The following is a 26638-nucleotide window of genomic DNA, read 5'->3' as shown; positions in this document are numbered from 1 at the left end:
AATAAGAGGGGATAAGAAGAGAGAATTTGACTGTCATTGTCAAACTGCATTTTCATGAGCAAGTTTCTGAAGAGATATCCAGAAGGATTGAAGAATCAGTTTGGAATGGCTGAATCCCGAGAATATATATTGGTTAGGAATGTTAATTCCTATCTGGGGCATGGAAACTACAGTGCCCAAAGAAACCGCACAGTGGTAGTCATTCAAACGTGGGTGCACAGCTGAAGTGAGAGTGAAAAAGGTCCATGGGGTTCAAGAGCTTACAGGCCTAAGAGCCAGAGAAGTTTAGAAGTTTAGAGGACCATCCTGAGATTTCTGGGTCTAAACTTCTGGCCAGTATTCTCTCAGAGCCAATATTCAAGTCACTGAAGACAGGGAATATCACACAGGCTGGATCTGAGTGCAGGTATTATAATCTAATTGTGAAAGAAGTTGTGCACAGGCAAGTTTAGAAATGACAAAAGCTCAGAGAGTCATAGGAGAGGGAGGGAATGGTCCTAGCCATCTTTCTTAAAAACCTAGGATTTATCAAGACACCTGGGAGAAAGTGAGGTCTCAGTGGGATTATGCAAGACAATTGAGTTAGTTGATTACTTCATACTAGACATGAGATTCTCAGCAAACGTGAAAGAGTAATGATAATTTAATGTATTCTAACCTTATCTATATGCTAAGTGCATATGCCTTTCCTATTTGGATTTCTGAGATAAGAAGCCAGCAAGCTATAAAAAAGGAGAATGAGAGGAAGAGAGCAGACAGCAAACAACCCATGTATGCTTTCAGTTCAGTTCAGTTCAGTCCCTCAGTCATGTCCAACTGTTTGTGACCCCATGAATCACAGCACGCCAGGCCTCCCTGTCCATCACCAACTCCCTGAGTTCACCCAAACTCGTGTGCATCGAGTCAGTGATGCCATCCAGCCATCTCATCCTCTGTCGTCCCCTTCTCCTCCTGCCCCCAATCCCTCCCAGCATCAGGGTCTTTTCCAAAGAGTCAACTCCTCGAATGAGGTGGCCAACGTATTGGAGTTTCAGCCTCAGCATCAGTCTTTCCAATGAACACCCAGGACTGGTGTGTCCAAGGGACTCACAAGAGTCTTCTCCAGCACCACAGTTCAAAAGCATCAATTTTTCAGTGCTCAGCTTTCTTCACAGTCCAACTCTTACATCCATACATGACCACTGGAAAAACCACAGCCTTGACTAGGTGGAACTTTGTTGACAAAGTAATATCTCTGCTTTTTAATATGCTATCTAGGTTGGTTACTAGGTTGCTGTCTAGGAAGGTTACTTTCCCTCCAAGGAGTAAGTGTCTTTTAATATATACTTTAGAGATTTCTAAACTGCAAAAGCCTCAATAGGAATGAAAAATAGAAAGATTTTGGGGGGGGGGAAGACTCGTTCAACGAGATTTTAACACTTTTTATCCCCTGTGCTCCTCCCATTTGCCACCTAACCCTGCTACCCTTTCCCATTTCTCCCAAAGCAGAAAAGAAAAAAAAAAAAAAGCTTAAGAGCTACAAATAAATGGAAAGGAGATTCCAAAAGGAAATAACTCCTGTAAGGAGTGAGGTGGAGTGAGTGGCAGGTTAAACAGGGAGTGGATGACATATGAGAGACAGACCAAGGAAAAGACTGATGATAATGATTTCATCCTTCAGAGCCCATATTTTGGACAGAGAAAAGGTAATCCAATAGGGGAAAACCTGCACATCATAAAGAACAACTTTTTAAATAATTTTCCTGGTTTCTGAGTGTGCTCATAATTATTTATGCACATGGTGGAATTTGTTCTGGTGAAAGACTCTGATTGCATAAGTTTGTGAACTTTGAAGTCTCAAAAAGAATGATGTAACAGAATAAAAATCTACTGTAGAGAGCAGGTGGAGAAAGCAATGGCAACCCACTCCAGTGTTCTTGCCTGGAGAATCCCAGGGACGGCGGAGCCTGGTGGGGTCACACAGAGTCAGAGATGACTGAAGCGACTTAGCAGCAGCAGCAGAAGCATAGAGAGCCGGAGAGAACAGAAAAGGCACTGCAGAAATTAAAGAACTGAAGGATTAGCTTGACCACTCATACAAGATAGCATATTCAAAAGCAGAGACATAACTTTGCCAACAAAGGTCCATCTAGTCAAGGCTATGGTTTTTCCAGTAGTCGTGTATGGATGTGTATTAAGAAAGCTGAGCACCGAAGAATTGATGCTTTTGAACTGTGGTGTTGGAGAAGACACTTGAGAGTCCCTTGGACTGCAAGGAGAACCAACCAGTCCATTCTAAAGGAGATCAGCTCTGGGTGTTCTTTGGAAAGAATGATGCTAAAGCTGAAACTCCAGTACTTTGGCCACCTCATGTGAAGAGTTGACTCATTGGAAAAGACTCTGGTGCTGGGAGGGATTGGCAGGCGAAGAAGGGGACGACAGAGGATGAGATGGCTGGATGGCATCACCAACTCGATGGACCTGAGTCTGAGTGAATTCCGGGAGTTGGTGATGCACAGGGAGGCCTGGCGTGCTGCAATTCATGGGGTCGCAAAGAGTCGGACATGACTGAGCGACTGAACTGAACTGAACTGATGTGAATGAGTAAAGATATTAAATATAATTAAGATATATCCTTGTCTGGTCTCTTGCTGCGTAGACATCTTGTGTCCTTAGGCACACATAGCATCTTCCACACCACACCTGGACTTTCAGTGCTGTTCAGAGAACCTCACAGTTGCCTTCATCAGCTCCCATTGCCATTCCCCTTCCTCCCAGCTACTATAAAACCTGTTCCACCTTCTTCAAAAATTACATTTGTCCTCTTGCTCCAAATAAGCCCCCAAACACAAGTCTCTTATATCATTGAAATCATCAAATATAAACTACATAATCTCTTATCATAAAACACAGAAATTCATGTTTTATTACCTCCACCTTTGACTTGCCAGTGCATGGCTAAGTGTTCCTCCAAAGTTTGCATTTATACAGATATCTTAAAGGAAAAATTGGGGAAAGAGACTTTTCTAGTAACAATGAAAGAATATAAGACTCAGAACATTTCATTCACAGTTCTCTAGTTCTACCATCAAAGAACTATGAACATTTACATCTAAATTTGCAAAGGAAACTTGAAATCTGCCACTAATCCATAAGAATCTCTGATTTGTTAAATAATATCCCTTTAGGGATCATCTCTATATATGTAAATTATATCCTTCTATAATAAGAGTAACCTCCACTCCTACTAGCTTAGTGCAAAATAATGTCTCATATTGTTTGTACAGAAACAACTCCACCCAGGAAAGTACATCCTCATTTGTGTCCCTGCCTCTCATAGCCTCCATGTGCAAAGAGAATGTGTGTGTGGCAGTTAGCAAATGTTTCACTCTTACAAAAAGTGAATTATGAAAAAAAATTATGAGGATTTATTTTAATTGGGAGAACGAAGAAAGCTATTTTACCGTCAGGTAAGTCCACTGGAGATGAAAAGAATAGCAGAGACTTATAAGAGGAAAGTATATGAAGCTCATCAATCATAGCCACAGTGCACTCAGGGAGGATGGGTAAGCATCTCAGTCCTCTCTAGCCCACCTATCTCCCATTGCCCTGCTGATCAGACACCAGCTTTCTTGGAACTTTCCATTTTCTCAGCCTGTGGACAAAGAACTGACCATACCTGAGCAGATGACTCCTGCATCTTCTTGATGATCGCAGTTGTGTTGCTGCCATCCCCAGGTAGGGCACCTCCACACTTGGGACTCCTCTCCTCTGCAGTTCACTTCATCCAGCCAGATGGGCCCTGATCCCCTCCCGAAGGAGGAAGAGACAGTGGCGTCCAGGGCTTCTCCACAGCCCAGCTGCCTGCACACCACGCGGGCATCGTCCAGGTCCCAGCCGTCATCACAGATGGTGCCCCAGGAGCCCTGGTCAAGAATCTCCACTCTTCCGGAGCAGCGACCACCTCCGTCCACCAGGCGGATCTGTCTGCTGTCTGAGCAGAGAGAAATGGGACACCAGGGGTTGGGAAGGGTTTTCTGTCCTGTGGGACCCCCACCTGAGCAGTAGGGGGCGCTCTCCTCTGAGGCTGCAGACCCTGCTGGTTCAGACACAGAGTCGTTGCAATGGGGCAGCAGCTGGGTCTGGTTATACCAGTGGCAAGACAATAATAAGGTTGAAAAATAGGAAGAAAATAAAACAGGAAGTATTAAGTTGAAAACACTCTAGTGAGTAGTCTGAGACAGAAGGTGGTACAAGGTCCTATCAGAGTTAACATTCTGATCTGTAGAGGTCTGCACAGCAACAGAGAAAGATTTACAGGAAATGTTAGTCTCTCTACCCAGAGCAGTTAAATGAGTTCAGAGTCACAGGAATGAGCTGGCAGCTGGATGGATTCCTTTCAAAGCACACATATTTTGATGCCGTTGACCTAAGAGTTAAAGGGGTTGATTAAAGGGCGTAGAGTCAGGAACTGGCCTTATAAGATGCCTCAGATAGCAATCATGAATCCTCTACCATTAGAATCCTTCTCCTTGGTACAGTCATTCAGAACTGAAAAACAAATGGATTCTGTGATATCTTGGTTTACCCCAGAGTATTTCATTTGTGGTTCTAAGCTTCAGACTTCAGATCTGGATACTTACTTTCAAAGAATGTGATCTCTTTGAGTAGACTGAACAACTTTGCCTGAGAGATGATGTCAAGGAACATTGACACTGCCCAGATTCCACTGGAAATCATAGAATGTTGCTTCTTTTTTTTTTTTTTTAAACTTTACAATATTGTATTGGTTTTGCCAAATATTGAAATGAATCCACCACAGGTATACATGTGTTCCCCATCCTGAACCCTCCTCCCTCCTCCCTCCCCATACCGTCCCTCTGGGTCGTCCCAGTGCACCAGCCCCAAGCATCCAGTATCGTGCATTGAACCTGGACTGGCGACTCGTTTCATACATGATAGTATACATGTTTCAATGCCATTCTCCCAAATCTTCCCACCCTCTCCCTCTCCCACAGAGTCCATAAGAAGAATGTTGCTTCTTTTCCCAAAAAAATATAATCCGTCCTTGGACTTTGTGTCAAGAATCTCTGTTATTCAAATTTTGGAGTTATGCGATCTTTAGGGGGAAATAGTGTGTATGTTTGCTTAGTCACTTCAGTCATGTTCAACTCTTTAAGACCCTATAAACTGTAGCCCACCAGGCTCCTCTGCCCATGGGATTCTCCAGGCAAGAATACTGGAGTGGTTGTCATGCCCTCCTTCAGGGGATCTGCCTGACCCAGCGATCTAATCAGTGTCTCCTGCATTGCAGATGGATTCTTTACAGCTGAGCCACCAGCAAAATCTTCTAGTTCTATAACTGAGCAGAAATAGGTCACATTCCTGCAAGCCCTTGAACAAATAACATTAACAAGCTCACTGTATTCTCCTCTCCTTTTATACATAAAAGTGATGTAAAGAAAGGTTAAAGAATGTCTATCAATGTTGCACTTTAAGTAAATGAGGAAGTAGACAATTAAACCTAAAATTTTCCACTTCCATGGAGAATGGAGGAATTCACAGCAGGCCAATGTGTTTTGCTGGGTCTTGCTGGACACAGCTTAAAAAGCTGAAAAATGTTTTTTAAGAAACAGTAAATGCTACTTTCCCAACAAAGGTCTGTCTAGTCAAGGCTATGGTTTTTCCAGTGGTCATGTATGGATGTGAGAGTTGGACTGTGAAGAAAGCTGAGCGCTGAAGAATTGATGCTTTTGAACTGTGGTGTTGGAGAAGACTCTTGAGAATCCCTTGGACTGCAAGGAGATCCAACCAGTCCATTCTAAAGGAGATCAGCCCTGGGTGTTCTTTGGAAGGAATGATGCTAAAGCTGAAACTCCAGTACTTTGGCCACCTCATGTGAAGAGTAGACTCATTGGAAAAGACTCTGATGCTGGGAGACATTTGGGCAGGAGGAAAAGGGGATGGCAGAGGATGAGATGGCTGCATGGCATCACTGACTCGATGGACGTGAGTTTGAGTGAACTCCGGGAGATGGTGATGGACAGGGAGGCCTGGCATGCTGCAATTCATGGGGTTGCAGAGTTGGACATGACTGAGCGACGAACTGAACTGAAATGTATTCAACATTTGTTGACACAACATGGACTAAATATGCTAAAATTCTAAAGAGTGGAGGTTATTTCAATGTTAGCCAAGGATCTACAGCTTCTTTTTCTCTGGAAATTTGCTGATTCATTGCATAATTTAATGATTCAGAATCCGGGCTCGGGCAAGCAGAGGACTACTGTTGTGACAGGAAGCAGCATAATCTGGGGGCTACCTGGTGCTGGAGACAAAACTAGAGTCTTGAGAGCCTCTCTCACACAGCACGTTTTCTTCTCAAATATCTGCCCAGTATATAAGCTGTGAAGGACAGGAGGCTAAAGAACTATATAAAAAGACTTGGAAAGCAGAGTCTTTCTCATTCTCTTGGGTGCTGAGTGACCAAAGAATCCAGGCTCTGAACTGAACTCTCTGAAAGCCCCTGTCATAGGGACAGAAAAATCAGAGGTGGACTGGGTGCTACCAAAACTGCAACCCACACTTATTACAGCTCAGTTTTAGGTTATATTTAGATGTTTGAGTGATATACACCCCTTCCCCCTATCTGCCTAGGAAAACAAAGGGTAAATCCTTTCAGGTATTAGAAAATGTATCAGGAGTATCTTACTTTTTCATATATAATTAATAGCATTCAATAAAACATGACATGACATTTGACAAGTTAGGATAACATGACAAATGACCAAAGTGAAAAAAAGAGATAAGAGAATGCAGAGACACACATGATAGAAATGAATAAGGATTTTAACTATGATCAGTGTATTTAGGGGAAAAGAGAGAAGGGGAGAATATACAGGTAAAAAGATGAAAAAATTAACAAAAATCATAAACAAATAAAAACAGCAATGGAACCATTGCCAACCTAAAATAAAATATCCAGGATTAAAAAGTGAATGAATAAGTCAAACAAATTTTAGATAGAACTTAGAATATAGTGATTTAGAGGAGTCCTAAAAATGAGAGATGAGAAGGAAAATAAAGAATAGGAGAGGGAGAAGAGACACACAGACTGAGAGACAGAACTGCAGAAGTCATAGTTGAACATATAATAATAGAGAATTTCTTTTAATATAAACAAGAGTATGAAAACCCCCACTCCTAGTAAAGCTGTTGAAAATCAAAAGGAAAAAGGAAAATCTGAAATAATAACAGATTTATTTAATACGAAAGGAAGAAAAAAAAAGAGAGAGAGAAGGAATATAAAGCATGTGGATCAATTAAAAGCAAATGGCAGATACCAATACATCAATATCAGTAATTGCATTTACAGTGAATGGATTAAGATAAAACAAAACTGATGCAAATGTTACTTGCAAAATGATCACCTTATATTATGAAAACAAAGAAAAGTTGAAAGTAAAATGCTGGAAAAAATGTACTAACTATAAGAAAACCGGAGTAGCTTTATCGATGTCCCAGAAAGGAGACTTTAAGAAAAGATACACTAATTGACAGTAGTGCTGAGAGGGCATCAGAGGGCAGACAGACTGAAACCACAATCACAGAAACTAGCCAACCTGATCACATGGACCACAGCCTTGTCTAACTCAGTGAAACTAAGCCATGCCATGTAGGGCCAACCAAGATGGACAGGTCATGGTGGAGAGTTCTGACAAAATGTGGTCCACTGGAGAAGGGAATGGCAAACCACTGCAGTATTCTTGCCTTGAAAATCCCATGAACAGTATGGAAAGGCAAAAAGATAGGACACTGAAAGAGGAACTCCCCAGGTCAATAGGTGCCCAATATGCTACGGGAGATCAGTGGAGAAATAACTCCAGAAAGAATGAAGGTAGGGAGCCAAGGCAAAAACAACACCCAGTTGTGGATGTGACTGATGATAGAAACAACATCCAATGGTGTAAAGAGCAATATTTCATAGGAAACTGGAATGATAGGTCCATGAATGAAAGAAAATTGGAAATGGTCAAACAGGAGATGGCAACAGTGAACGTCGACATTCTAGGAATCGGTGAACTAAAATGGACTGGAATAGGTGAATGTAACTAATATGGCCATTATATCTATTACTGTGGGCAGGAATCACTTAGAAGAAACGGAGTAACCATCATAGTCAACAAAAGAGTCTGAAATGCAGTAGTTGGATGCAATTTCAAAAACAACAGAATGATCTCTCTCTTCATTTCCAAGGCAAACCATTCAATATCACAGTAATCCAAGTCAATGCCCCAATCAGTAATGCTAAAGAAGCTGAAGTTGAATGGTTCTATGAAGACCTACATGACTTTTTAGAACTAACACCCAAAAAAGATGTCCTTTTCATTATAGGGGACTGGAATGCAAAAGTATGAAGTCAAGAAACACCTGGAGTAACAGGCAAATTTGACCCTGGAGTACAGAATGAAGCAGGGCAAAGGCTAAAAGAGTTTTGCCAAGAGAACACACTGATCATAGCAAACACCCTCTTCCAACAACACAAGAGAAGACTCTACACATGGACATCACCAGATGGTCAACACCGAAATCAGGTTGATTATATTCTTTGCAGCCAAAGATGGAGAAGCTCTACACAGGCAGCAAAAACAAGAAGAGGAGCTGGCTGTGGCTCAGATCATGAACTCCTTATTGCCAAATTCAGTCTTAAATTGAAGAAAGTGGGGAAAACCACTAGACCATTCAGGTATGACCTAAATCAAATCCCTTATGACTATACAGTGGAAGTGAGAAATAGATTTAAGGGACTAGATCTGATAGACAGAGTGCCTGATGAACTATGGACGGAGGTTCATGACATAGTACAGGAGACAGGAATCAAGACCATCCCCAAGAAAAAGAAATACAAAAAAGGAAAATGGCTGTCTGAGGAGGCCTTACAAATAGGTGTGAAAAGAAGGGAAGCAAAAAGCAAAGGAGAAAAGGAAAGATATACCCATTTGAATGCAGGGTTCCAAAGAATACCAAGGAGAGATAAGAAAGCCTTCCTCAGAGATCAATGCAAAGAAATAGAGGAAAACAACAGAATGGGAAAGACTAGAGATCTCTTCAAGAAAATTAGCGATATCAAGGGAATATTTAATGCAAAGATGAGGTCAATAAAAGACAGAAATGGTATAGACCTAACAGAAGCAGAAGATATTAAGAAGACGTGGCAAGAATACACAGAAGAACTGTACAAAAAAGAACTTCATGACCCAGATAATCACGATGGTGTGATCACTGACCTAGAGCCAGACATCCTGGAATGTGAAGTCAAGTGGGCCTTAGGGAGCATCACTACTAACAAAGCTAGTGGAGGTGATGGAATTCCAGTTAAGCTATTTCAAATCCTAAAAGATGATGCTGTAAAGCTGCTGCACTCAATATGCCAGCACATTTGGAAAACTCAGCAGTGGCCACAGGACTGGAAAAGGTCACTTTTCATTCCAATCCCAAAGAAAGGCAATGCCAAAGAATGCTCAAACTACCACACAATTGCACTCATCTCACACACTAGTAAAGTAATGCTCAAAATTCTCCAGGCCAGGCTTCAGCAATATGTGAACCGTGAACTTCCTGATGTTCAAGCTGGTTTTAGAAAAGGCAGAGGAACCAGAGATCAAATTGCCAACATCTGTTGGATCATTGAAAAAGCAAGAGGGTTCCAGAAAAACATCTATTTCTGCTTCATTGACTATGCCAAAGCCTTTGACTCTGTGGATCACAATAAACTGTGGAAAATTCTGAAAGAGATGGGAATACCAGACCACCCGACCTGCCTCTTGAGAAACCTGTATGCAGGTCAGGAAGCAACTGTTAGAACTGGACATGGAACAACAGACTGGTTCCAAATAGGAAAAGTAGTACCTCAAGGCTGTATATTGTTATCCTGCTTATTTAACTTATATACAGAGTACCTCATGAGAAATGCTGGGCTGGATGAAGCACAAGCTGGAATCAAGATTGCTGGGAGACATATCAATAACCTCAGATATGCAGATGACACCACCCTTATGGCAGAAAGTGAAAAAGAACTAAAGAGCCTCTTGATGAAAGTGAAAGAGGAGAGTGAAAAAGTTGGCTTAAAGCTCAACATTCAGGAAACTAAGATCATGGCATCTGGTCCCATCACTTCATGGCAAATAGATATGGAAACAGTGGCTGACTTTATTTGGGGGGGCTCCAAAATCACTGCAGATGGTGACTACAGCCATGAAATTAAAAGACACTTGCTCCTTGGAAGGAAAGTTATAACCAACCTAGACAGCATATTAAAAAGCAGAGACATTACTTTGCCAACAAAGGTCCATCTAGTCAAAGCTATGGTTTTTCTAGTAGTCATGTGTGGATGTGAGAGTTGGACTGTAAAGAAAGCTGAGCAACAGAGAATTGATGCTTTTGAAGTGTGGTGTTGGAGAAGACTCTTGAGAGTCCCTTGGACTGCAAGGAGATCCAACAGTCCATCCTAAAGGAGATCAGTCCTGAGTGTTCACTGGAAGGACTGATGTTGAAGCTGAAACTCCAATATTTTGGCCACCTGATGTGAAGAGCTGACTCATTTGAAAAGACCCCGATGCTGAGAAAGATTGGGGGCAGAAGGAGAAGGGGATGACAGACGATGAGATTGCTGGATGGCATCACTGACTCAATGGACATGAGTTTGGGTAAACTCTGGGAGTTGGTGATGGACAGGGTGGCCTGGCGTGCTGCAGTCCATGAGGTTGCAAAGAGTCGGACACAACTGAGCAACTGAACTGAACTGAACTGAACACTAACTGAATTAAAGAGGGAATTTTCATGATTATAATGAGATGCACCCTCAATAAAGATATAGACATCAAAATTCAAGAAAGGTAACAGAACATATTTTGAAATATAATTGACAGAATGAAAAGAATAAATAGGCAAAATCACAATCAAAATGGGGGATTCCTGTATCTTTTTCAATAGCATACAGACCAGACATACAAAAAACAAAGAATACAGTAGATGTACAACAAAGTAATCAGCACATTTAACTAAATAACACATAGAGCAATGCACCCAACAATGCAAGAGTTCACATTATTGTAAATGCACTAGGAACATTTATCAAAAATAACCACATAATAGGACAAAATATTTCACTCTTTGAATACATACAGAGTATTTACTCTGACCACAGTGGAATAAAATTAAGAATTAAAAAGAAAATATTGTTAGCCATCCCTATTTTGGGAAATTCACCAACACCCTTCCAAAAAACACCTGAGTCTGGGAATAAATTTAAAATTTACCAAATATTGTGAAATAATGATAATAAAAATGCAATAATAATGATAATATACACAAAATAATGATATTATCACAAATTCTTCTAATGAAACTCAAGTAGTGCCTAAGGGAAATTTATACCCTAGATTTAGAGAAGAGGAAAGACCAAAAGTGAAAAAAATGTAAGCTTCAATTAAGAAACTAGGAGATGAGAAAGCCTAAATAATATAGAATGTTGGGGTTAATTAAGAAAGGAAGAATAATGAATGGAAAAGAAGGTAAGCATAAGATAAAAAACATAGGAAAAAACCCTTTAAACATGGCTCATTGAAAACTGATGAACACTGATCAATACCAATGAAGAGCAGAGAATAAATGAAGTTAACAATACCAAGAATGAAAAGGGACATCACTACAAATCATACAGATTTTTTGGTCATAGTTTTTGTGTTGTTGTTTGTTTGTTTGGGGCTGTGCTGTGGCTCGTGGGATCTTAGTTCCCAGGTCAGGGATTGAACCTAGAACCATGACAGTGAAAGTCCAGAGACTTAACCCCAGGATTGCATAGCTTGATTAATAAAATTTATACATTTAATGTGGATAAGTACACAGAAAGTGTCCATTTCTCCACAGCCTTGCCAACACTTAAGTGTCTTTGAAAAAAAAAAAAAAAACAAAGTCATTCTGACATGTGTGAGATGATATCTCTTTGTGGGTTTAATTTACATTTCCCTGATGATTGACAATGTCAAGCATTTTTCATATACCCATTGGCCATTTGTGTGTCTTCTTTAGAGAAATGTCTATTCAAGCCCTTGGTCAATTTTTTAATTGAGTTATTAGGTTTTAGATTATTTTTTTCTTGAGTTCCAGGAGTTCCCTATTTGTTTGGAAATTAATACCTTATATAATTTGTGCTAGCTTGCTTTTTCACTCTGTTGATGTTTCCTTTGGCTTGAAGATTTTTAGTTTGATTTATTCCCACTTGTCTATTTTTGCTTTGTTGCCTATACTTTTGACATCATATCCATGAAATCATGAAGCAATGTGTTTTTATTTTATGATGAAGCTATCACATATCTAAAATATAATTCTTATCTGGTGATGATATTATACAATCACACACAGTAAAATAAATTCAGATAAACAAATGAATTCAAAATTAGGTTTTGAATATTCTTTAGTGGAACTGTAAAATTATTTGCAGAAAATAAAACTTGATTCAATATTATTTTGAGATTAAGAATGGCATATGAAACATTTCATTAAAGGCAGAAGTCAAAAAAGTAAATCATTATAGATTTGATAACATAACCCCCCCATTCACATATTAACCTTAAACATATATGCAAAAAATGGGGGAAATATTTACAAAAATACTTAAGAAAGAGTAAGTGATGTTTCTTTATAAGACTATAAAGAAAGCTGAACACCAAAGAATTGATGCTTTTGAACTGTGGTGTTGGAGAAGACTCTTGAGAGTCCCTTGGACTGCAAGGAGATCCAACCAGTCCATCTTAAAGGAGATCAGTCCTGAGTGCTCATTGGAAGGACTGATGTTGAAGCTGACACAACTGAGCGACTGAACTGAAGTGATGTTTGTTTATAGAGGGTTCCTATAAATAAATAAAAATTTTTAAAACATTCTAGAGAAAAAAAATATTGTCATGAAAGATACCTTAAAATTTAATATAGGAAAGAAGATAATATTTTTGTATATAGTGTTTGTGAAAGTCACTCAGTCGTGTCCAACTCTTTACGACCCCATGGAGTATACAGTCCAAGGAATTCTCCAGGCCAGAATACTGGAGTGGGTAGCCTTTCCCTTCTCCAGGGGTCTTCCCAAGCCAGGGATCACACCTAGGTTTCCCACATTGCAGGCAGATTCTTTACCTGCTGAGTCGTCAGGGAAGCCCAAGAATACTGGAGTGAGTAACCTATCCCTTCTCCAGTGGATCTTCCCGACCCAGGAATCAAACCGTGGTCTCCTGCATTGTAGGCAGATTCTTTACCAGCTTAGCTATCAGGGAAGCCCTAATGTGGATTTAAAAAAAAAAAAGCATGATGCATGTTCTTATGTCAAGACTATGAAGAGAATAATACTCTTTTAAAATTAATTATTTATTTGGTTGTCTGGGTCTTAGTTGCAGCATGCAAGTTCTTGTGGGATCATAAGAAAAAAAATTGTAACTACATGTGGCGATGGATATTACTGTACATGTGGTGATGATTTACCAAATGTACAAAAACATAAACACTATGTTTTGCCCTTAGAACTAATATAATCTTACAAGAATTACATCTCAATTAAAATTTTTAACAAACAAGATTGGAATATGTGGATAAAATTAATTTCATTCTTACCTCATTTAGGCTTCTCTGATGACTCAGAGGGTAAAGAATTTGACTGCAGTGTGGGAGACTCAATTGCGATACCTAGGTTGGGATGATCCCCTGGAGAAGGGAATGGAAACCCATTCCAGTATTCTTGCCTGGAGAATTCCGTGGACAGAGGAGCCTGGCAGGCTACAGTCCATGCAGACACAAAGAGTCAGACACTAACATTTTCACTTAATGTCATTTTGTGAACCCAAATTAAACTCATCACTTAGATTTTAAAATATCAAATCTCACTGCATCCTACAGGGTTGGGACAGACACACAGAAATAGTAAGTCACCTGCACACCAAATATAGGCTTCCTCTTTTGGAGAGCATGAGTTGTAATTCCAAGGGTCAGAAGGACACTGCCAGAGAGAGGTGTCAGTTTTCCGACACTGGATTCCATCCACCCACTGGGGTCTAGAACCTTCTCTAAGAGCAACAGAAGAGTTGAGGGTTCCACTGTCCCCACAGCCAAGCTGTCTGCAGATCACGGACACAGTGATGTCTTCCATGGGGCTGCGGCAGACACCGCCCCAGGTCCCGTTGTAGAAAACTTCCAGCCACCCAGCACACTGCTGGTCCTCGCTCACCATCCTGAGGGCCAGGAACTCTAAGGTTGAAAGAGAGGAAACAGGACACAATGAAAACTTTGCTGCATGTTCTAGGTTTTCCTTTCTTCTAAAATGGTAAACATTCATCTCTGACCTTGTTCAAGAGATACCCACTAGATGACAAGACTGACATTGCCTCCCTTTTAACTGACTTTGTCCATTTGTATCTGTCTTTCTATTTCTACCACAATGGTGTAGTGGATATGAACTGAGAGGAAGACCAAACTGTGTGGGTGCTAGTCAGGGAGGGGAAGCTGAATTCTGCTTCCTAAGAAAATCTTTGAAGAGTATGTTAAGGGATGTGATGTGGATATTAGGGAGATAGGCAGAATAATTAACCCCAGAATGTCCACATCCCAATCTCTGCAACCTGTGAATATGTTACCATAGCTGACAAAAAGGATTTACAGATGTGATTAAGATAAGGACCTTGGGATGGTGAGAGTAAGCTAGAATATTGTATGAACAATGTGAGCCCAGTCTGAGCACATCCTTAGACCCACTATCCTTAAACATGGAATACATTTCTTAGCTCTGCCTAGAGAGAGAAATGTGACTCTGGATAATATCTGGAGGCCTGTAGCATTGCTGGTCTGATAATGGATGAAGGAGGCTGTGAACCAAGGGATGTAGGCAGTTTCTAGAAGCTTGAGAATTCCATGGACAGAGGGGCAGGGCAGGATACAGTCCATGGGATTGCAAAGAGTCAGACACGACTGTGGGACTAACTTTCTTTTTTTTTTATCTAGAAGATTGAAAAGACAAGAAACAGATTCTCCCCCAGAGCCGCAGAAGTGATGCAGCCCTGCTGAAGCCTTGATCCAGGCCCAGGGAGATCCCTGCTGGACATGTAAGCTACAGAAGTGTAAGGAAATAAATACATGTTGTTGTAACCCACTAATTGGTAAATTGTTACTGAAGCAAACGGAAACTATTACCATGGGTTTAAAAATTTTGTATGTAACTGGAGAGAGAGCCCTGCTTTCAAGAAAAACTGTAAAAAACGGCTCTGCCAGGAAACACTGCTGAGAAGAAAGGACCAGATCCTCAGCTGCTGCGGGAAGAAGTGAAAGCACCCCGTCTTCACCTCTGCTGGAAAGACAGGCTCCATGGGAGGAAGCCTCCTACTCTGGTCCTTTAGGCATCTCTCCCTCAGGGCTCAGACCCCGTCCTCCAGGGCCCCACCCCTCCCCCACCTGTGGACAGTGTGCAGCGCAGACCTGAGCAGATGACCCCCGCGTCCTGCTTGTGTCTGCAGTCGTGCCGCCCCCAGCCTCGGGAAGGGCACCTCCACACGTGGGACTCCTTTCCTGTGCAGTTCAAGTTGTCCAACCAGATGGGCCCTGATCCTGCCCCGAAGTGAGCAGACCCCGTGGCATTGAGGGCTTCTCCACAGCCCAGCTGCCTGCACACCACATGGGCATCGTCCAGGTCCCAGCCGTCATCACAGATGGTGCCCCAGGTGCCCTGGTCAAGGATCTCCACTCTCCCGGCGCAGGGACCGCCCCCGTCCACCAGGCGGAGCTGCCTGCTGTCTGAGGAGAGAGAAATGGGACAATGGGGCGTCGACCTGGGGAATGAAAAGGGTCTTCTGTCCTGTGAGACCCTCACCTGAGCAGTAGGGGGCGCTCTTCTCGGAGGCCGCAGAGCCTGCAGGTTGAGACACGGAGTCGTTGCACTGGGGAAGCACCTGGATCTGGTTTCCTGAAGAAACAAAAATGATCAGAAGTCTGGAAGGGTTGAAGAACAGGAAACTGAATTAGGGGAAATGATGACCTGGTTAGTTAGTTCAGTCATTCAATCATGTCCGATTCTTTGCGACCCCATGAATTGCAGCACGCCAGGCCTCCCTGTCCATCACCAACTCCCGGAGTTCACTCAAACTCACGTCCATTGAGTCGATGATGCCATCCAGCCAACTCATCCTCTGCCGTCCCCTTCTCCTCCTGCCTTTCAATCCCTCCTAATGGAGCTTATATGAAAGCTGTATTCAGTTCACTTCAGTTCATTCACTCAGTCGTGTCCGACTCTTTGCAACCCCATGAACCGCAGCACACAAGGCCTCTTTGTCCATCACCAACTCCCGGAGTCCGCCCAAACCCATGTCCATCCAGTCAGTGACACCATCCAATCATCCCATCCTCTGTTGTCCCCTTCTCCTGCCCTCAATCTTTCCCAGCATCAGGGTCTTTTCACATGATAGAGTTCTTCACATAGGGTGGCAAAGTACTGGAGTTTCAGCTTCATCAGTCCTTCCAATGAACGCCCAGGACTGATCTCCTCTAAGATGGACTGGTTGGATCTCCTTGCAGTCCAAGGGACTCTCAAGAGTGTTCTCCAACACCACAGTTCAAAAGAATCAATTCTCCATTGCTCAGCTTTCTTTATAGTCCAACTCTCATATATCCATACATGACTACTGGAAAAACCATAGCCTTGACTAGACGGAACTTTGTGACAAAGTATTGTCTCTGCTTTTTAATACACTGTCTAGGTTGGTCATAACTTTCCTTCTAAGGAGAAAGCGTCTTTTAAGTTCTTGGCTGCAGTCAACATCTGCAGTGATTTGGGGGCCCGAAAAAATAAAGTCAGACACTGCTTCCACTGTTTCCCCATCTATTTGCCATGAAGTGATGGGAACAGATGCCATGATCTTAGTTTTCTGAATGTTGAGCTTTAAGCCAACTTTTTCACTCTCCTCTTTCACCTTCATCAAGAGGCTCTTTAGTTCTTCTTCACTTTCTACCATTTCTACCCTTTATTGACCCCATCTTTGCATGAAATGTTCCCTTGGTATCTCTAATTTTCTTGAAGAGATCTCTAGTCTTTCCCATTCTGTTGTTTTCCTCTATTTCTTTCCATTGATCGCCGAGGAAGGCTTTCTTATCTCTCCTTGGTATTCTTTGGAACCCTGCATTCAAATGGGTATATCTTTCCTTTTCTCCTTTGCTTTTTGCTTCCCTTCTTTTCACACCTATTTGTAAGGCCTCCTCAGACAGCCATTTTCCTTTTTTGTATTTCTTTTTCTTGGGGATGGTCTTGATTCCTGTCTCCTGTACTATGTCATGAACCTCCGTCCATAGTTCATCAGGCACTCTGTCTATCAGATCTAGTCCCTTAAATCTATTTCTCACTTCCACTGTATAGTCATAAGGGATTTGATTTAGGTCATACCTGAATGGTCTAGTGGTTTTCCCCACTTTCTTCAATTTAAGACTGAATTTGGCAATAAGGAGTTCATGATCTGAGCCACAGCCAGCTCCTCTTCTTGTTTTTGCTGCCTGTGTAGAGCTTCTCCATCTTTGGCTGCAAAGAATATAACCAACCTGATTTCGGTGTTGACCATCTGGTGATGTCCATGTGTAGAGTCTTCTCTTGTGTTGTTGGAAGAGGATGTTTGCTGTGAAACTGTGACCCAGCAGTAAAGTAATCATACTCTTATTGTTCACCTTCTCCGTGCAGAGTTTTGCTTCTGACAGTATCACAATTTTTGTTTTAACCCAAGTGTTGCTATAAGAAAGAGTTAAGTAAGTTGTTGTATCCCTAAATCTATTCCTGTGCTGTGCTTAGTGACTCAGTCATGTCAGACTGTTTGTGACCCCCATGGACTATAGTCCGCCAGGCTCCTCTGCCCATAGGATTTTTCAAGCAAGAATACTGGAGTGGGTTGCCATGCCCTCCTCCAGGGGATCTTCCCAATCCAGGAATCAAACCCAGGTCTCCCGCATTGCAGGAAGATTCTTTACCATCTGAGCCACCCAGGAAGGCCAAATCTATCCCTAAGTAAAAGCAAAACAAAATTCTTTCTGAAGGATTTCTACAATTTCTTCAATGTCTAACTTTAAATAAAATAGATCTCGTGAAAAACAGAAAGGAAAAAGGAGACATTGGAAAGAATTTCCCAGATTTTTCAGCTGCTAGATTTACCTGACAGAGAATTTAAATAACCACGATTAAAGTGTTTATGGAAATAATAGACAAAATGTGTATCTTTGCAGAGAAATGATAACAAAAGTGAAGTACTTCTAGAGCTGAAAAATGTGTTAGCTGAAATTAAGAACTAAAGAATAATAGTAGTCATGCACTAGCTCAGCATAAGGTAGAAACATCACAGTGCAAGATCAGAGGATAGTCTTCAATCTAGAAATTCAGGTCACATAACAAGAGTTCTGGTTATATTGTTGTATAGAAGATTTTCCCCCAAAATTTAGCCCAGTTCAGTTCAGTCACTCAGTCATGTCAAACTCTTTGTGACCCCATTGGCTGCAGCTCGCCAGACTTCCCTGTCCATCACTAGCTCCTGGAGCTTGCTCAAACTCATGTCCATCAAGTCGGTGATGCCATCCAACCATCTCATCTTCTGTCATCCCTTTCTTCTCCCAGCCTCAATCTTACAGCATCAGGGTCTTTTCCAATGAGTCAATTCTTCTCATCAGGTGGCCAAAGATTCAGCTTCAGAATCAGTCCTTCCAATGAATATTCAGGACTGATTTCCATTAGGATCCACTAGTTTGATTCAGGACTGATTTCCATTAGGATCCACCAGTCCAGGGGACTCTGAACAGTCTTCTCCAACACCACAGTTCAAAAGCATCAATTCTTCGGCACTCAACCTTCTTTATGGTCCAACTGTTACATCCATACATGACTACTGGAAAAGCCATAGATTTGACTACATGGACAATTGTCAGCCAAGTAATGTCTCTGCTTTTTAATATTCTGTCTAGGTTTGTTGTAGCTTTTCTTCCAAGGAGCAGATGTCTTTTAATTTCATGGCTGCAGTCACCATCTACAGTGACTTTGGAGCCCAAGAAAATAAAGTCTGTCACTGTATCCATTATTTCCCCATCTATTTCCCATGAAGTGATGGGACTGGATGCCTTGATCTTATGTTTTTGAATGTTGAGTTTTAAGCCAGCTTTTTCACTCTACTCTTTCACTTTCATCAAGAGGCTCTTCAGCTCCTCTTTGCTTTCTGCCATAAAGGGGGTGTCATCAGCATATCTGAGGTTATTGATATTTCTCCTGGCAATCTTGATTCCAGCTCGTGCTTCACCCAGCCCAGTAGTTCACATGATGTACTCTGCATATAAGTTAAATAAGCAGGGTGACAACATACAGCCTTGACATACACCTTTCCCAGTTTGGAACCAGTCAGTTTTTCCATGTCCAGTTCTAACTATTGCTTCTTGATCTGCGTACAGGAGGCAGGTCAGGTGGTCTGGTATTCCCATCTCTTTAAGAATCTTCCAGTTTGTCATGATCCACACAGTCAAAGGTTTGGCATAGTCAATAAAGCAGAATAGATGTTTTTCTGGAACTCTCTTTCTTTTTCTGTGATTCAATGGATGTTAGCAATTTGATCAATATGAAAAGGCAAAACTTTTAGCTGAAGAAAAAGAATATATACTTCATTTTGCTTATGACTTTGGGTCATTAATCAGAAAAAGACTCAGTTTGGCAGTCTTCCAGTGGGGTCTTTCAGTGCTGCAATTAGATGTCACCTGGGGCTGAAGTCATTTAAAGACTTGACTGAACTCTGGTTCTGTAAGGAAATTCCCAGAAGTGTCCTAAGGGTAAAGGAACATCATGGCTTCAACTTATTCCGAAAGATTTTACATATTCAGGAAGAAATGGGGCAGAAGGGGAATCGAGAAGGAAAGACACTCACACACACAGAGATTAAAGTGAAATATTGATACTAACGTTTAGAAACCCAGGTAAAGGTCATAAAGAAATTTTTATATAACTTTCCCAACATTTTAATGTCTCAAATGATATCAAAATTTTAAAAATTAAAAGGTGAAAACAACTCAAAGAGAATTCATTGCCAGGACACTTTCACAAAAATACTCATAACATCAAAAATAAAATAGCTAGGAGAAATCCTAGTAGAAGATGGGCAAAATCTCTGAGAGAAATTCAAGATATAACTGAATGGAGGGATATGTTATGTCAATGATTTGGAAAACTCAACATTGTCAATGTCAATCATCCTCAAATTTCTTTGTCTCCTCTCAAATTTTTAAATCTAATCTCAGTGAAAATACCCTTAAGCTTTTCTTTTGGTGAAAATGACAAGCTGATTTCTAAATTCATACAAAATACAAGCAACCGAGAATGACCATCACAGTTGGTAAGAAAAGCAACAAAGTCAGAGGAGTTAATATAAAGTAACTCTTGTAAATTAAAATTATTAAGACTAACTACAAAGTTTGAAACTCTGGGAGATAGTGAAGGACACGGAAGCCTGGTGAGCTGTAGTTCATGGGGTCAGAGTCAGACATGCCTTAGCAATTGAACAACAACAATGACAAAGTTATGACAATTAAGAAAATGCAGTATTGGTGCAAGCATAGACAAATGATAACATGGAACAGAATAGAGAGTCTTAAAAAGCACAGACATACTTGCCCTTCTGCTTATGACGAAGGCGGCACTGAAGTGGGGAAAAGAGTCTTTTCAGAACAAGATTGACTCAATTGGATGTCCATATGAAACTTATCTTACACCAATATCAATCCCAGAAGGAATGCACAATTATATGTAAGAGAAAATACTAAAATTTCCATAAGACACTCTTGGAGAATGTTTTTATGATCTTGGAGTAGGCAAAAATTCTTTTTTAAAGGCTATAAGAAGCATTAAATGTACAGGGAAAAGTTGGCAAGTTATGTTTCCATAAGATTAAGAAATGAGTTCATCAAAGGACACCACTGGATTAAGAAAAAGAAAATAAAAGACCAAGGGTTAAACATGGAAAGTAAGTAACACATATTTGCATCCAAAGACATTGTCATGGTAAGTAGTAGTATCATATCTGTAATAGTCAAGAACTGGAAACAACTCAGATTCATACTGTCAGTAGAATTGATTAGTACATGGCCATATGATCAAAGTCATACTTTACAGTAATAAAAAAAATAAAGTGCTACAATATACAATATCATGCTGCTGCTGCTGCAGCTAAGTCACTTCAGTCATGTCCAACTCTGTGCAACCCCATAGACAGCAGCCCACCAGGCTCCCCTGTCCCCGGGATTCTCCAGGCAAGAACACTGGAGTGGGTTGCCATTTCCTTCTCCAATGCAAGAAAGTGAAAAGTGAAAGTGAAGCCACTCAGTCGTGTCCGAGTCTTCGTGATCCCATGGACTGCAGCCTACCAGGCTACTCCATCCATGAGATTTTCCAGCCAAGAGTACTGGAGTGGGGTGCCATCTCCTTCTCCAACAACATCATGAGTGAATCCCAAACATAATTTTGAGTCTAAGAAATTAGATACAAAAGATGCAACATACTGCATCATTTTATATAAAGTTCAAAAATTGATAAAACTCTCTATGTTAGTAGAAGTTGGGTAAGCGCTTTTCCCCGTCGAGGAGAGGGGACGGCAGTGACTGTGGTGCTGGGGGCATTCTCTGTGTTGCTCTGGGTTGGGGTTCATACTGAGGCCTATACTTACTGCTCCTACATTGTTTTCTATGATTATAAGTAAGCAACAATGTTGCCTAAAAATATATTATTCCCAGAGGGATGGTGTGGGGAGGGAGGAGGGAGGAGGGTTCAGGATGGGGAACACATGTATACCTGTGGCGGATTCATTTTGATGTTTGCCAAAACTAATACAATTATGTAAAGTTTAAAAAATAAAATAAAATTAAAAAATATATATATTATTCCCCTTCACACTTCTTGCCCTGGCCTGAAAAATGAAGGAACAATGAGAAGATCCATATTTCACCATGAAATATCTGACTTTGAAGTCCATTTTCCCTCACTCTCTGCTCTTGGGGACATTTCATTCCAGGAGCATCCTGAGTACCAGTAGCCCTTCCCTGTCTCTTACCTGAGCAGATCACAAAGGCTGTGTTGCCACGGGAACAGTCAGAACCACCCAGGGCAGTCACAGGACAACTCCACAGGAAGGACTCAGCCCCTGAGCAGTGAAATCGGGCTGTTAGGATCTGATCACCTCCTTCCACCAAGTGTGGTCCTCTGGGGGTGGAGATGGCGACTCCACAGCCAAGCTGACGACAGACAACATTGGCATTGGCCAGACTCCAGTGGGAGGCACAGAGCACTCTCCATCGTCCAGAAATGTTCATCTCCACCTGCCCCTCACATTGACAGGAGCCGTTTGTCATGAGCCGGACTTCTGAGTATGCTGGTAGAAGAAGACAGAGTTTCAGCAAAATCACATGACTTTCTCACCTGAACAAGGTGTTCACAGAGGTGAAAGGCCTGACCTGCATCTCACCTGAACAGACAACCTGAGCAGCTCCACTGGGGTGACAAGTGCCCCCTGGACAGGGCACTCTGGGGCAGACCCTGAGCTCAGGCTCCTCCCCCTCACACCTGAACTCTTCAGCCCAGACCCGGCCATCAGACTCTCTGAAGAGCTCATGTCCCAGGACAGACACAGCCTTGCCACACCCCAGCTCTGCACAGATGACCTGGGCAGTGGGGAGTGTGAAGTTCCCATCAGACACTGGGGTCCAGACTTCTCCAGAATGCACTTCTACTCGCCCTGAGCAGGGTCCATCCCCTCCAGCCAGACGCACAAATCCTAAGAGGAAACAACAAAACCAGTGAGTGTTCACGGTACTGACTTCAACCACACATTACAGGCCGTGGTGTGAAAGTTTTTCTTTTTAAAAATGGAGCATGTAGAGAGCCTTTGACAGTTAGTGTCCTAATCGAATTTTCATCAGCAGGTTTCTGAAAAGAAATCCAGGAGGATTACAAGGTCAGTTTGGGATGGCTGAATCCCAAGAACATACACTTTGAGACTGATTAGAAATCTGAATTCCTAGGTCTAGGAGCCTAGAAACTACAGAGCGCAATTCAGATCATTGGAATGGCTGAATACTGGAAACACATCTTTTAGCATTGGTTGGAGAAGTGAATTTCTCATTTAGCAGCCTAGGACCTACGGATCCAAGAATAATGTGTAATATGCCAGCACTTAAAAGTAGAGATATACAGAACAGAACCCACCCAGAGGAACATGGGCTATGATATGAGAGACCTAGCATCCAGACAAGCTTAGAAAGCTTTCCTGGAACTTGTTGGGCTAATATTCCAATCAGTTTTCTCTCCCAGGAGCTAGTCCTCAAGTGACTTAGGTGAGGGAAAGTCTTGAAGCTGGATCCATGAGGGGATGCCAACCTGTAGACGGGTGACGGCTCCAGAAAAGAAATATAGACGCTGTCACTAATTTGTGTTTATGTCATCACATCTTGTCTCTTCAATAGCAAAAATTCCATGAATTTCTTCAGTGACCTCAGTGGGAAAGAAGATGAGTTAAGAAAACTCAGAGAGTCATAGAGAGAGAGTCCCAGCCATCTCTCTTGAAATCCTAGGATTTGTCAAAGAACCTGGTAGAGTGTGTGTTCTCAGTGGGAGCTTACCAGACAGCTGAGTTTCCAGATCATCTCCTATTAAAGGTTTTTCTTCTGAAACAGGACTTATAGAAAATGCTAACTGATTTTAATACTATCATTGTACTAATTCTAACCACAGAAAAATATGCATTCTTCTCAAGCACAAATGGAATATTCTCCAGGCTAGGTTACAAATAAGTCTTAACAAATTCAAAAATATTAAAGTAATTCCAAGTATCTTTCATGACCATAATGGAATGGAAATAAAACTCAATAGTGATAAGGAAACAGGAAATTCATGAATATATAAAAATTAAACCACACACTCCTATTTTAAGATTGTTTTCTCTACTTCTATTAAGAATGCCATTGGGATTTAGATAGGAATTGCATTAAATCTGTAGATCACTTTGACAAGTACAGGCATTTTAACAATATTACTTCTTCCAGGCCAGAAGCACAGAATGACTTTCCATTGATTATATGGTCTTTAATTTCTTTCATGGATGTTTTACAATTCTAAAAGATGGCATGTTGAATGTTTCACAATTCTAAAAGGAGGAAGAAGAAGGAGAAGGAGGAGGAAGTGAGCAAACAAGCCATAATTTGGAGAGTTCCAAGTTGAAAAAGCCTCAATATGGACAAAATATGTAAATATTTGTGGGAAACACTTGTTGGATAGGTTGTTAGCATATTGCATCACCCTCTGCTCCTCCCATCTACCACTTAAGCTGCTATCCTTTTTCATTTCTCCCACTTCAGACAAGCAAACACAATTTTAAAAGACACAGATGAATGGAAAAGAAAATCAGAAAGGATAGCTACTGCTGTCGAAGTAGGGTGTAGGTGGGGTATATGGCAGGCAAGGTGGGATCAAGGAAGTTTTAAAACTAAAGGAGAGAAAAATAAAAGTTTTTTTTATTTTTATTAAAAATAAAGTTCATCATTTGGTCATCAGAGGAACACATTTTGAACAGAATGAAAATAACCCAATGAAAAAACTTTATTTTTATTTTTATTAAAAATAAAAGTTCATTATTTGGTCATCAGAGGAACACATTTTGAACAGAATGAAAATAACCCAATGAAAAAACTTTATTTGATTCATCAAGTATAATTCCCTGATTTTTAGATGTGTTCTGATTATTTATTTCTAAAGTTCTTACTGGTAAAGGACTGCTTAGTGATGCCCAACATCCAACCAGAAAATTCTTAGAATTTCCAAAGGGGAAAAATGTAACCCATAACACATTTTAAAAAAATAATCATTTAAATCAGCTTCAGAAATTGCAGAAATTATTGAACTGGCTGAAGAGATCTTTAAACTACTAATATCAATATGCTTAATGAACAATAAAAATAAACATGGAGGAAAACTAGCAAAAATAAACAAATGAGACTTCTAAAACTGAAAAAATATAGTATTGGAATGAACAATTATTTGGATTAATTACACAAGAGACTAGACATTGCAGAATTAAAGAATTGGGAAGTAAAACACAGCAGTAGAGACTATCTAAACTGAACCAAAGAGAGTAAAAAGGCAGAAAAATATGAATGGAAACTCAATGGCATGTGGGATAATATAAAAATATATAAAATATGTGTATTTGGAGATTCAGAATAAGGGATGTGTAGAAAAATATTAAGAAAAGATAAATGAAATTTTTTCCAAATTTATTGAAAACTATAAATCCACTGATTCAAAAAGCTAAACAAACCCCGAACAAGGTAATGAAATCATTCTCAGAAAACATGACAATGTAAATACTGAAATTCAGTGGTAAACAAACAAACAAAAATATCTTAAGAGCAGCCAGGGAAATTTGACACATTATATACAGCAGAACAAAAGGATAAGTATTATTTACTGACTTTTTGTTGGAGGCAGTGAAAGTCAGATGACAATGTAAAAACATATTTAAAGTATTGGGGTTGGGTATTTGTTACTCTAGAATTGAATCACCTATAAAAATACTTTTCAAAACTGAATGAAAATTAAGATGACTTCAGGTAAATGAAAAATGATAGAATTGGAGGCCACCAGACACACACTACACAAAACTGCCTCAGAAAGTTCTTCAAGCTAAAGGGAGATGACAGCAGATGAAAACAGGGATCCACTCAAAGGTATAGAGTTTGTGCTAGATGTTGATTCTCTGTTAGAAGATTTAAGGCAAAAATATTAGCAAGAAACTATAAGATTCATAATAAATTTATAAGTAGAATGTATGACAATGATAGCACCAATGACCAAAGTGGAAGAAAACTATGGTGACTGACATTGCATGTTGTGACATAACATCATTTCAAGGTAGAATGTAATTAAAGATTAGTAATTCAACATGGGCTTCCCCAATGGTTCAGTGGCGAACAATCCATCTGCCAATGCAGGAGATGCGGTTTTGATCCCAGGTCTAGGAAAATCCCACATACCACGGAGCAACTAAGCCCATGCACCACAGTGAGCCTGTGCTCTAGAGCCCGGGAGCCACGACTACTGAAGCTTGAGCACCATAGAGCCTTGCTCCACAGCAAGAGAGGCCACCGCAGTGAGGACCTCGTGCACTGCAACTAGAGAGTAGCCTCTGATCTCCGCAACTAGGGAAAAATCTATGCAGCAACGAAGACCCAGCACGGCCAAAAATAAATAAAAATTATTTTAAAATTTAAAAAATAATTCAACATTATTATCACCTAAAAATCTGATATGATTAATAAGCCAATAGAGTTTTAAGATAAAATAATATACTCAAAGATTAAAATAGGAACAAAGATATAACAAATAGCAGGCAAGTACACTTAAACACAATTATATCAATAATTACATTAAATGAAAATAATTTAAGTACTCCAAATAAAAAACAAGCTGATCAGACCAGATAAAATAAGACAAAACAATATACTGTCTATAAATATATATGTGTTTGAATATAAACACAGAAACATATTAAAAAGGTAAAAAGTTATATACTATGCAAACACA

The 26638-nt window shown here is 40.6% G+C and overlaps 1 protein-coding gene across 1 annotated transcript in view; it reads right to left on the bottom strand.

Annotated features, from left to right (window-relative positions):
* LOC129644180 (antigen WC1.1-like) overlaps positions 1-26638 on the bottom strand; it is a 60772-nt gene that overhangs the window by 25327 nt on the left and 8807 nt on the right. The window contains exons 3-8 of the mRNA XM_055569670.1: positions 22527-22835; positions 22116-22433; positions 15881-15973; positions 15490-15804; positions 13954-14268; positions 3659-3973 (exon numbers count right to left, since the gene is read on the bottom strand). Coding sequence (XP_055425645.1) covers positions 3659-3973; positions 13954-14268; positions 15490-15804; positions 15881-15973; positions 22116-22433; positions 22527-22835 — 1665 coding nt within the window. The remainder of the gene's footprint in view (positions 1-3658; positions 3974-13953; positions 14269-15489; positions 15805-15880; positions 15974-22115; positions 22434-22526; positions 22836-26638) is intronic.

This window comes from Bubalus kerabau, chromosome 1 (genome assembly GCF_029407905.1).
Source record: "Bubalus kerabau isolate K-KA32 ecotype Philippines breed swamp buffalo chromosome 1, PCC_UOA_SB_1v2, whole genome shotgun sequence".
In the NCBI taxonomy this organism is placed as follows: domain Eukaryota; kingdom Metazoa; phylum Chordata; class Mammalia; order Artiodactyla; family Bovidae; genus Bubalus; species Bubalus kerabau.
This window is presented reverse-complemented; position numbering and strand designations above follow the sequence as displayed.